This window comes from Pterocles gutturalis, unplaced genomic scaffold (genome assembly GCF_000699245.1).
Source record: "Pterocles gutturalis isolate BGI_N339 unplaced genomic scaffold, ASM69924v1 scaffold17967, whole genome shotgun sequence".
In the NCBI taxonomy this organism is placed as follows: domain Eukaryota; kingdom Metazoa; phylum Chordata; class Aves; order Pterocliformes; family Pteroclidae; genus Pterocles; species Pterocles gutturalis.
The window spans coordinates 24,087-36,852 of NW_010110569.1; the positions used below are offsets into that span (position 1 = coordinate 24,087).

The 12,766-nt window shown below is 38.4% G+C and overlaps 1 protein-coding gene across 1 annotated transcript in view; it reads left to right on the forward strand.

Annotated features, from left to right (window-relative positions):
• Positions 1-12,766, forward strand: part of LOC104461747 (neurobeachin-like protein 1) — a gene marked incomplete at its 3' end in the record, with an annotated part of 43,733 nt that overhangs the window by 21,656 nt on the left and 9,311 nt on the right. Inside the window, exons 4-9 of the mRNA XM_010073438.1 lie at positions 203-284; positions 475-602; positions 4,053-4,135; positions 6,396-6,481; positions 8,050-8,356; positions 9,312-9,418. Coding sequence (XP_010071740.1) covers positions 203-284; positions 475-602; positions 4,053-4,135; positions 6,396-6,481; positions 8,050-8,356; positions 9,312-9,418 — 793 coding nt within the window. The remainder of the gene's footprint in view (positions 1-202; positions 285-474; positions 603-4,052; positions 4,136-6,395; positions 6,482-8,049; positions 8,357-9,311; positions 9,419-12,766) is intronic.

Sequence of the window (12,766 nt, forward strand, 5' to 3'; positions counted from 1 at the left end):
CTTCCTGTTAGAAGAAAACTTGTGAGGTCTGTTACGGTGACAGAAATAAATATTTGAGTACATGCAGTCTTTTGGAGAGTATTTTTAAAATACTGATATACTTTTGGATAATTATAGACAGAATGCTAAAATAAACATTGTTTGAACTAGCCTTACGTGGTACACTGTGTACATTTCTGTGGTTTTTATGTTGTCTTCATAGGAATTTGGCTAATGTGGAGGAGATTGGGATGTGTTCATACATTAACCACGTTATCACCATGACTACATTATACATTCAACAGGTACGTGGTTAACAATTCTTGTCTGTTATTTTTGAGATGTGATACTTCCTGCTCCAGCTTATGTGTTCCGCTTTTTCAATAATAGTGTTGTGTGGGAAACAATTTGTGGGCTCGGAACCGTTCTGGAGGAGAGCAAGATTAATTTTCAGTTTCCAGAAATCTTGTGACCATGGCTTTCTTCTTTCCTCAGTTAAAAAGCAAAACAAAAGAGAAAGAATTGGCAGATCAGACACCCATAGAAGAATTTGTGAGACATGCATTGGCTTTTTGTGAAAGTCTCTATGATCCGTATCGAAACTGGAGGCAGCGAATTGCAGGGTAAGTGTGGACTAGGACGTGATAATAAATCCTGTGGTTTATGATAACTTTAGTTAAACAATACATAAAGTTTCTGACAGAACTACTGCTACCTGGTGTAAAACTAAAATAAAAAGTAGTGTGTATTCTTTGGCTGTTGCATTTTATAACTGTTAGAATTGATAGCCTTGAGCACTTGATACTGTGTTTTAGGGTTTTTTTCCTCTGAAGATAGAGTCTTGAGAATAGCATTAATGAAATAGTTTTTCTACTAAAATTAACATTGTGAAGCAGATGTGCTTGAAACTGAACTTCATTCCCACCAGATTTGTCTGAGTAGAATCATAGAATAGCTTGAGATGGAAGGGAGCATGGAGGTCATCTAGTCCAATGCCCCTGCAGTAAGCAGGGACATCTTCCACTAGATCAGGTTGCGAAGATCCCCATCCAGCCTGATCTTGAATGTTTCCAGGGACAGGGCATCTGCCACTTCCTAGGGCAACCTGTCCCAGTGTTTCACAACCCTAAGTGTAAAATATTTCTTCCTTATATCTAGTCTAAACCTCCCCTCTTTTAGTTTAAAACCATTTACTCCTTGTCCTATTGCTACAGGCCCTGTTAAAATATTTATCCCCATCTTTCTTATAAGTCCCCTTTAGGTACTGAAAGGGCACAGTCAGGTCTCCTTGGAGTCTTCTCTTCTCTAATCCGAACAACCCCAAATCTCTCAGCCTCTCCTCATAGGTGAAGTGTTCCAGGCCTTTGGTCATTTTCGTGGCCCTCCTCTGGACCTGCTCCAACAGGTCCATGTCCTTCCTGTGCTGAGCGCTCCAGAGCTGGATTCAGGTGTGGTCTTACCAGAGCAGAGTAGAGGGGCAGAATCACCTCTCTTGACTTGCTGACCACGCTTCTTTTGATGCAACCCAGGATATGGTTGGCCTTATGGGCTGCAAGCGCATGTTGCCGGCTCATGTCCAACTTCTCATCCACCAGGACACCCAGGTCTTTCTCTGCAGGTCTGCTCTCAATCTCTTCGTCCCCCAGAGCACTGATATATCCTGTTTCCTTTAGTGGAAATCTGAGCTGTGAGGCTTTTTAAAAGGTGGGAAGTGCAGAGAGCCAGGAAATCTGCTTTCTGAGATGCTTAGTTTCTGTTGTTCTAGTCACAGGCCCTGTTCTTTGAAGCTGCTAGTGGTTCACTTTATCGGCTATAACTGTCTCTTCAGAGACCTCTTATAATTTTCTGAGATCTTTTTCATATGTAGTTCTCCCTTATTAGCCCCGAGTTAATGACAGTAATGTTAAATGTACCTAATCTTGTATAGTTAACGTGTTTTTCTGCTGTGTGTACAAGGGCTGAAGTTGTTGTTTGCTCTTTGCTGCTATCATTCAGAGCTGCTTTTCCTTTAGGTCCTCAGTTTTATTTCTGTCACGACCATTTTGACATGCATCAGATATTAGACCTGTTCATGTAAATAACTAAAGCCATAGAGAGATCATATCTCATGTTACCTAGTCTTGTAAAACCTCAGGTCCATTCTCACAGCAGACATTCTGTAGAACTAGCACAGCATTTGGGCTAGCTCTGTGACTTGCATTTGTGCAGTGAGTCACTCGTTCGACTCTGTGCAAACAGAGTGGGGATCATGGGAGCTTCTGTGGTTCTTTGTAGCTTGAAACCTGCATTACGCCATAATACTGCATGGACTGTAGGTTTCATGAGGCTGTTATGGAAACAAAAGGTGGTATTCTCAATGACAGCTTGAATCATTGTGCACAAAGTTTTAAGAAACATGTAAAAATCACAACTTCTGGTACTTTTGTGCAATGTGAGAATTCCCCTTTTGTCGGACAAAGTGCAAAGAAACACCAGTTCTCACATATGGCCTACCAGTGTACTATTAATCTGTTTTCAGATTTAGCGTAGATAATGCCAGCACAATCTTATGGTATCTTAGGTAGAGCGTAAGTACTCAAAATCAGCGAATTTACAACCAATGAAGGTACAGGATTCGACAACGAATCAATATAATCACACCACAGAAAAGTGTTATGCTTTCTGAAGCTGTATATGATTTATATACCTTTTTAAAATTGTAATATATTTGCTGACAGTCTAGAAGGTAAAGCAAAATTAAATTTTACGATATGCTAAGAGGTGTTTGGTTGTAATTGACAAACATGAAGGTCTTTCCATTGCTTTCTCCTTTCAAAAGCTGCCCCATTTTTCTAAACTGGTGGAACAAGGAAGCCAAAAGAAGTGGGGTAGGGCAGACCTGGCTGAATTAGGTGTGATGGGTTTGCCCTTGGCTGGGGGCCAAACTGCACACCCACTCACCCAATTCCCACCCCCACCCGAGGATAGGGGAGAGGCTTAAAGTGGTAAAGAGGAAAAAAGGACTTGTGGGTTGAGATAAGAACAATTTAATAACTAAACTACAATAATATTGAAAATCATACCATATACAAATGAGTGATACACAGTGATACTGCCCCCCCACCCGATGACCAAGGCTCAGCCTGTTCCTGGCTGATGATCCCGGAGCAGGGAGAGTCCTGAAACTGCACTCACAGAACAGAGACAACAGTCCGAGCATCCCAGACCGAGAGCTGACCTGCGTGGGGAAGGCCTTCGGAGAGCGACGACCTGGAGCAAGATGACCCAGAGCAAAAGAGATCCAGAACCAAAAGGGCTGATCTTCCGGAGGATCCTCACCTATATAGTGGGGATGATGTGTATGTTATGGAATAGATTATTGGCCACCCTGGGTCTCAATCCCAAACCTAAGATCAAATCCTAGGCTGGTAACTGGGGCTGTGCTCCCTTCCAGCTTCTCCTGTTTGCAGACAGCCAGAGAAGCTGAAAGACCTTGGCAGCTGCATAAACATCACTTTTTATCAGCTTTCTTCTGAGCACAAATCCAAAACACAGCCTCTTGATAGCTATTATGAAGAAAGTTAACGCTGTCTCAGCTTAACCCAGGACATTAGGGCAAAAGAAGTTATTGAAGATCACGGTATAGATATGTTGCATCATTGAAAATAATTTTGTAAGTGTATCAGTATAATTATATCCCTTTAATTTGATGGTGTCCCCTCATAATGAATGCATAATAATCTTTTCTGCCCATTTCAAATTGCATGGTTAAGAAATCTGGCAGTCTAGCTGGTGGCTTAGTTACAATATGCAAGGACTAAATAACAGACTGCTGGCTTTTTTTTTAAACTCAACCGTATTGTAAAAAGTTAAGGTATTTCTAGGAGCAGAACAGTAAATACAGGATTAGCTGTGATTCATTTTTTCAAGATGAAATACTACTTTACTATATTTTTTTTTTTTATCCTATAGCCAAAAGGTAACTTCTTATTTTTGGCAGCGTTTTCTATCTGAAGTAATAAATTAATAACTAAGTAATAAACAAAGGTATCTTATCTAATTTCTTTGGCGTATCTTTTTTAATGTAATTGCAGATGTTTCCTTAGTACAGTTGAAAAAAGCAGACAGAAGTATAAGCCAGCTTCCCTCACTGTTGAGTTTGTCCCTTTCTTTTACCGTAAGTATTATCAACAACATATTTTAAAATAGTCATTTTTGGAGGAGTGAACTTAGTGATTCCAAGTTCCTTTCCCCTAAGAATACCTGGTAAATGTAAAAGCCCCTTACTTGCTTTCCGAGGCTGAATGAAGTGGGTTGCTTTGTTTGCTTGTTTTTTGTTCTGAGCATCACCATCTTGCTGTTCTTACTCATCTTTGAAAGCCTGGGTTTTTTCAGACTTCCTTTCAGTGCCTAACATGGTTTAATAGGGTTTGTTCTGTGAATTGCCAGCTTCCCAGTTTGTTAGAGTGCATGTAGTGATTGCATGTAAGATCCCTGTAGCAACTGTAATGATAACTCATGTGGAAAAATAGTCTTAGGAAAGCGTGCGTGCATTTTTGTCCCTTAATATGATTTAATGGCTAGAAAGAAGGAAACTCGGTGCCATCCAACTAACAAATGCTCCTTGGACTGTAGTTTGGGGAAACTGCTCTGTTTTATCCCTGGTTAAGTCATTAAATATCGTGATGGCTACTTTGGAGTTCATGTGTTCTTACGATTACGGATTGGCTTTATGGAAAAGGAGGACTTAGGTGACCATGTTCTGTACTTAAATCTTGGGAAGGTGGGATGCCCAACTAGTTTGCCAGTTTAGCAAACCAACGTGTTAGTGCCAACAGAATTGAAGCTGCAGAAATATGCTGGACGTGTGGGGGTGTGAGTGAAATCAACCCTTTTTGCACCTATTTGTTAATTCAGCTTTAAGTGAAAATTAAAAAGTAAGATTCTATTCCTAGAGCAGTAGCATTTATTATTTTGATTTCTCTAGGTTTGAGTTGCGTACTCCTTCTGTTCCTTGAGATTCCCTCTCTGTGTACATAAAATAGACTAGTTGCCAAAAAGACCAAAGAGCTGGTGCCAACAAAATGCTGTTATATTTGTGCCAGAGCACTGGAAACATACTCCAAAGGCTGCTACTGAGGAATGTCATCTGCAGGTTCTCTCTTCCCCATTCATTTTATTGTACTCTGGCTCCTCCTAAATCACTTTAATATTATATACTGTGACTGAGCTACAGGTGTACTAATTAGCTGGCAGATACTCATCTTCTATTTGGCCAACAGGCAGGAAAGACAGAACAAGAAATTGCTGAGCATGTGTTTTATGCATTCTGCCATGGCAGCACTAATTTGAGCCTTTTTTGGTCTACCTGGCCTATTGATTTATTCGCAATCGGCTAGGTACTGCTCTTTTGAATTTGTCTGAGGCTCACCAGAAGATTCAGAGGCTATAAGTCAAAGGAGTGGTGAGACTAGCAGAATAACAGTGTGATCATCTAAGCTTTGTTTCCTTTGAAGACCAGATTTTCTTTTAAGACAGGCTTATACATTCAGTGTATAGTCAGAAATTTAACTTGCCAATGATTGGTATTTGTCTTAAAGGTTATATTATTATTTTAATGAATATAAAATTCTTGCATTTTCTGTTCCAGTTGTTTTTTTAAAATCTCAGTTTTTACAAACCCACATCATTATCAGTTCTATCTCATAAAGTTGTTGGAAGTTTTAGGGTGCTTAATTCCAAATAAAATAAACCTTTGTAGTTTGTTGCAGCTACTTTGGGTCTAATGTTATTGCTGTAGCAACAATATCCAGGTTATATCTATTGCTAAGAAGAGTTCCCAAGGCTGTTTATAACTAATTTATATCAGATATGGCATGAGAAGAGATGCAGGATAGTTGTTTTTAAAGAGTCTATTGCTGGAAAGGTTACGTTTGGCTTAAAGGGAGCAAGCTCAGGGACTGTTTTTCTGAGCTGCCTTCACTCCATATGGCATTAGACTTCCTGTGCCATAATTGCTCTAACCTTTGTCATGCCTGCTAACTGCTTGCATGTTAGCGTGTCTTTCTATTTTTCATTAGTATGGACAAAATGGGCTCATTTTACATCATGGATCAGATCAACAGTTTTTGTATGTATATAATTCTGTCAGCCTGTGTGAAAAGTCTTATGCAAGCTGAAGGTCTGTCCCTGTGAATTCCTGAGAAATGTGGTCTTGTTGTGTTACTTTGGTAATGCTGGAATTGATGTATTTGTGTCTGATTTATGTCAAAGAAAGTGGTAATTATGTAGTTGAATTTTTTTTTTTAATTTGCACGATGACACGGTGTAGGGTAGTTTTTTATTATTTCATTTGTCAGTGGGGTTTTTTTGAGAGGGAAAACTTCTTATAATTTATATGACAAAAGTAAGGAATCCTTTTTATTTACTCCAATCAGAATGTTTTCAAGAAAGTGAACATCTCAAGGAAAGCCTAAAATGTTGCCTCCTGCATCTATTTGGAGCTATTGTGGCTGGTGGTCAGGTAAGGGTCTTTTAAACTCTTTTCAGCTGCTGAAGTCTCCAAGTGTCTGTTCATTGTTTAAGGCTTATAAATACCCCATAACCCCTAAATTAATTTATTATTGACTATGAATTGTTCGTTTGTCTTATGAAGTTTGGGGTCATTCTGTGCAATAGTATCTAATGCTAAAAGCTAGGTCCTGCTTTCAAATAACAGTAGAAATTTTCTGTCTGCGATAACTACACATTTGTATGAACTTACTGTAATGTTTTCATATCATAAAGAAAAAATGTGCATAGCCAGACTAGGAGTTTCCACCTACAAAGGTCTAAGTTTTGTATCAACACGTGAAATTAATCTCGCTTGCTTACCAATGTTGGAAGTAAGTTGTTTCAGTAAGAGACACAGGGTCTTTATAGCTTGGAAGCTGTTTAAAATCTTTGAAAGCATTTGAAGAAAAGAGGATGTTTATCATCAGCAAAGCCAACAGCCGCTCTCTTGGCTGACTTCTGTGGTGTGCTAATTAGCCTTGTCACAAGCAAATGTTGCTTCTGATAAAGAAGAGAGAGCTTTTTGAAGTGTTGTCAAGGAGCAGCAAAGCCAGGCACTGTTCCACCATGGAAGGCAAGCTGAGACTGAGCATGACGACCAGGCAGGCAGGGGCAGTTGACCTCACTGGCAAAAGTTGTAGTCTCACTATACCTGCACAAGGTGATCATAGCAGGCCTTGGGGTAGTAACCAGGATTGAACAGCCCACATCACTAGACAAGTCTGTGCTGATGAAGCCTAGATCAAGCCAGGAAGTCTGGTCAGCATATCAGGGTGGGGATTTAGTCTAGTGATGGTAACTAGGGGCCGTTAAGAGTCCAGTGGCTGCCAGGCCCGTTCATAGTGATGGGGCAGGTCTAAGGTCAATCTGGGCAGTCAGGTCTGTGCGTCAGGTTCCAGACAGTATGTGCTGGGCATGGGCATGGTTGCAGCATGGCTCAGGCAGCTCAAAGGTTGAGAGCTGCAGCTTGAATGCAGCTCACTAGAGAAGGCAGGGAGACCCTGACAAGGCTTCTCAAAGCTCTCTGCGAGGCTGGGCTCCTGCCCCAGATGTAATGTGGCCCTGAGCCTATGCAGTCAGACCCTCAGGAAGAGAGGTGAGGGAAATGCACTCAGGGCCCAGGCAAATTTTTGCTAATTACCGTGTTCTTTTAAAAAATCTTAAGGTATCATGAATCTCATAATCAAAAATGAAAATTCAAGTGAAAGTTTACCTAAAATTAGCAGTTTATCAAGGCTACATTATAAGAATTTTGTAACATGCATTTAAATTGTATTTCCTTTTTTCAGTAAGCATTCTCTTTGAAAAAGAAAGCCTAGTTAGGTGAACAAGATGGGATGCAGTTCAGCTGCAGCCATCAATATTATCCAAGCAGAATCTTTTGTATTTATTTAACAGTTACAGGGCATTAACAGACATAATGCATGTTGCATGTTTCAGATAACTCAAGTAGAAACTGCTGGTTTGAAGAGGTTTGATTTCATTTATTTGTTTATTATTATTTTTTTCCTTAATCACTTTTCCCCCCATGGGTTTCAGAGGAATGCTCTTCAAGCAGTATCTCCTGCCACCATGGAAGTCTTGATGCGTGTTTTAGCAGACTGTGACAGCTGGGATGACAGGAACCCTGAGGAAGTGAGCAGGAAGGCAGAGCTGACTCTGAAGTGCCTGACAGAAGTTGTCCATATCCTTCTAACCAGCAGTTCTGACCAACGGCAAGTGGAGACGAGTACAATATTGGAGAACTATTTCAAGTTGCTTAATTCAGACCATTCAGCTTTACCTAATCCAAGGCGATGCAGGCAGTGGGAGAGCAGGTTCATAGCACTACAGATTCAAATGCTGAGTGAGTACCCAGTTGTGCAGTTCCTTTAAATATCTCTTGATAATAAATCGAAAGAAAATAATGATTGAACCATGGTAGTAATATAATTGAATGTTCTACCAAAATTGTTCAGTTGGCTAAGCAACTGAAAAATATAAAACATTTCTTCATTGGCATTACTGTAGATGTATACTTGTTTAGTCATTCACTGCAAAAAAACCCCAGAAGTAACCATATCAGATGGCTACCATTTAGCCAGGCTCATGGACTGCCAGTCTCCATTAAAAAAAAATAAACCAAACTTTTTCTAGGTAACAGCTGACATTCATCAGTACCTTAACTGCAGAATAAGATGGGTCTGTAATAAAATGTCTATGTGTTGGCTGTTTTGTGATAGTTTGCTTTTCAAATGGCATTATTGTAAACATTGGCCAAAGGTGATGGTCTGAAGCATCTGGGTTTCAGTTATCAGATAATAATTCAGGATTTGGAGTTTTTTCCACCTTGATTTTCAGAATGGGAAATATAAATAAAGGTATTTATTTTCCCAAACTTCCAAGAAAACTGAAGAATAGTACTGAGGCAATGAAGAATGCTTACAGTAGAGGCTGCTGTAGAATGCAGAGTCATTGCTTAATGAGGAAGCAAGTCTTTGTGTGCTTTCGTTAAAAGGCATGCTGTCTATGTACTTGCAAATGGCAATGACTTTAGAGCCCCAAAGCAATCAAAGTTATTCAGTAGCTGCTTTTTTGTCCAGATATAGTAGGTTGCATGATAATTTTTAGAGCATAAAAGTGTTTAGCTTTAGGCCTAATGCTCTGTGCTTAAAACACATAATTCTTGATAAAAGAATTGACAGCATTTTTTTTTTTGTATAATTTTTCCCCCGTATTTATTACATACTGTGAAGAAAAAATGCTTGATGAATTTGGGAAGTGTTTTGTTGTTGATGCGAGTTCTGTTTTTAATTTTATAGATACCATCACAGCCATGTTAGACTGCACAGATAGGCCTGTTCTGCAGGCAATTTTCCTTAACAGTAACTGCTTTGAGCATCTCATTCGACTGTTGCAGAACTGCAAGGTAAATTTTCCTTTATTGGCGTATTTTTAACAAAACTTGTCTTGTAATGCTGCAGGCATATTAATTACTTTTATATCTTCCTTGTGAATTAAATGAAATTTTGTTGTCTTTGACCTTTCCATTCTCCTCCTCTGTTTGGGAATCTGTGCCTATTTTTGTGCTGACCTTGTATTCTGTAAGAAATTTCTTTTTTGGTTGCTCCTTAAATCATCACTTTATTTACACACTGGAAGTAAAACTTCGGATCAGCCACTAATGCTATGAAAGACCTGAAAGACTCAAGTTGCTCTAAAATCTTTTTTTATTCCTATTGAAGTAGAGGTGTTTCTTGTCTGTCTTCTGGTTAAAGCCTTTGCAGACCCCGCTCAGTCTGCTTTATATATAATAAATATATAGTCCTGAACAAAATACCTTTGCTCAGACCCCTTAAAGTCTGTTAAGGTTGTTACTGGAATCAATCCCTGCACCCCCACACTCCCCTTTTTGCGTTTTCTTTTTTTTCCTTTTTTCTTTTTTTTTTTTCTTTTTTTAAAATTCTGTGACTGGGTTTTTAGGAAGTCACAATTGCTGCCAGATGGAAGTCTGAATTCTGATTTCAGAGGCATATTATTCCATTTACAAAAACCTTGCTGATGTGCCTTTTTAAGTGCTTCAAAATATTTGTGTCTTATGTAGCTGACATAAAACATGAGCTCAAGCTGTTACAAATGTTCTTTGATTGTTTCTTTCCATCTACATAGGATTTACTGTTTACATAGGTGTTGTATTTTCATCTCAATCCCAGATGGTCATAATTTGCAAACTAGTGTCTTCCACTGATTGCTTCGTAGGTTTCATTTTTCCCTGTGGAAAAGAGCATAAACATTATGTAACTCCGTGGAGTATTTTATTTCTCTTTCTGTGGTATGTTGGTGGTGTAGCTATTTTGAGCTCTTCTAATGCTAGATAATTTAATGCTAGCTACAGTATGCAATTCAATTAAAATCCATTTAGATTTTGGATTAGAATGTATTTCAGTGGAGTGATACATTAAAAGAAATGTGTTTGGATTATGTCTTAACTGTAGGTGTAATCAGTGCAAAATGCCAACTGACTTAGTGTTTTGAATAGTGTTTGTAGTTTTTTTATCTCATCCTGAAAATACATTCTTTGACCTTTCCATTCTCCTCCTCTGTTTGGGAATCTGTGCCTATTTTTGTACTGACCTTGTATTCTGTAAGAAATTTCTTTTTTAGTTGCTTCTTAAATCATCAAGCAGTGTGATGTTTACCTGTTCATGGAGACTTTAGCTATGTTCCTGTTCTTGTGTAAACAAGTGGTGGAATATAAGAAAGCAGGAAGGGCTGCTCTATTTTTGCAGCTTGCTCTTTTTATTTTTATTCTGCCTGTATGTGTGTCATAAGATTCTCTCTTTTTGAGGATATTTTTTTGTGATACAGTCTCACACATTACTGGGATTGATGGGATGTCAGTGCTACCAGTTTGCTATGTAGTGGGCATTTTTAACCTTTCACAGTCAAAATACCCCCAAGGATGAGAAACAGGGAGAGGGTGGAGGCTGGGAAGGTGTTGTATATTTGTATTTTCCAATATATTGTATCTCCATTCTTTTTCAAAGCCAAATAGCAAAGATTAATTTAGCTGTGGAATTAAGATTTCTCCTTATTAGCTGGAGACCCTGTTTCTAGATCTTTTTCGTTGCCTGTGAAAATCTTGCTACTGGATTCACCAGCAAGCTGTGTATAGTGCAGGTCTGCAGGTAGAGGGAGAGTCCAGACACGTATCTGAAACTTGGGAAACTATTGGATCTTCAGCAAATTTGAAGTGCAAGAAATTTCCATGGAAAGAGGGGTAAAGAAAATCCATACCAATATTTCTGCTATAGATATCCCAACCAATTTGGGATATTCAAGGCCATACTTCTAGTCATACTTCCTAGTCATCTGCAGGTCAACAATCTTCTAAAATTTAAATATTTTTTTCATATTTGCTGGTTTTAAGTCTTATGGGCAAACTGTCTTCCCTTAACTATGCTCTAGGGTTAGAGATCTGTGCAAAATCTTTTCAAAACTGCTTGGTTGCATTTTGATGATCTGAATGTTGCGTTTTGCCTGTGACATCTGAAAAGAGGAACTGTACTTTAGAGGTATCATGAGGTGCATATTCTATACTGAGAGTCTTTTAACAAGCTGCTTTGTTGGTCCTGAATCTTTTCTCATTTATTAAACTCTCTTAGAGGTCAGACTTTGAGCAAAGTACAATGACCCCTAGCAGTATGACTAGTTAAAATATATATTTTCTAAACAGCTTTTAAATTAAAACCATATGGACATTGTAATAAAAATCTATTTTTTCATTTACATGTTTTATCAGAATTGAAGTAACCATATGAAAAAACTGGGAATTTTTTGCATGTCTGCATTTGCTTCTGTTTAATGTTCTTGTTTCCACTTGTTAATGTTATAACCCTCTGAGGCATATTATATTTATTCTGCAGTGTTAAGTGCTCTTTACTGTAATGTACCTTTCAAAATTACTTGTATTTCTAATTGTGTGCTTTCACGCCTATGTAAGTCAAAGTAATATCTTGAGTATTGTCCTTCTGTTTACCATATGGAAGTTGATTTCTCAAGTTGTTCCTCTTCAGAGATACTACCTAGCAGATAATGGAACAAAATATATGAGGGGGAGAAAAAAAGACAAGTGCTTAGTTTTTGCCCATTAAAGGAAAGTGTTGTTTCTTTTTTTCAAAAGGACTTTTAAAACATTTTGATCAGGGATTTTTAAAATACCTCAGTAGAATCTAAAACCAGAAGAAGATAAATTTTAGTCCTGATTAGGTTACAGCTAAACTTTGCACACAAAGTGACTACAATCAATTATGAAGATATTTGGGTAAGCTTTAGATTACAAATTCAGGAACTGACTAGGAATGTAGCTACTATACACAGCAGTTTCTTAGCTGAAGTTGCACGATAGGTCTATGTTTACATTAAAGCTATTTACAACCTGTCTAACTCTTAGGATGATGACAGAGATTTTTTTACCCTTCCTCCTGTTCTGAAGACTACGTGCCCCAAAAATGCTGCTGCTGTTTCTGTGCGAAGATAAAATAGTCTGTCTAGGTATCTTCAGTCTTTACCTAGGATGAAACATAAGTGGAAAATGGTGAAACATCTGTATCCATATCTTTGCTAATGCCCCACTGTTGTCTTTATTTCTTACAAGTAAATTTTTGAGAACCTCCTGTCATGTTGTATATTGTAAATGCTAAGCCAGTGACCAGTAAAAATACCAGATAGATCTGTTTCCTTGTCTCAGCGATTACATATTTCCATTTAATTCTGG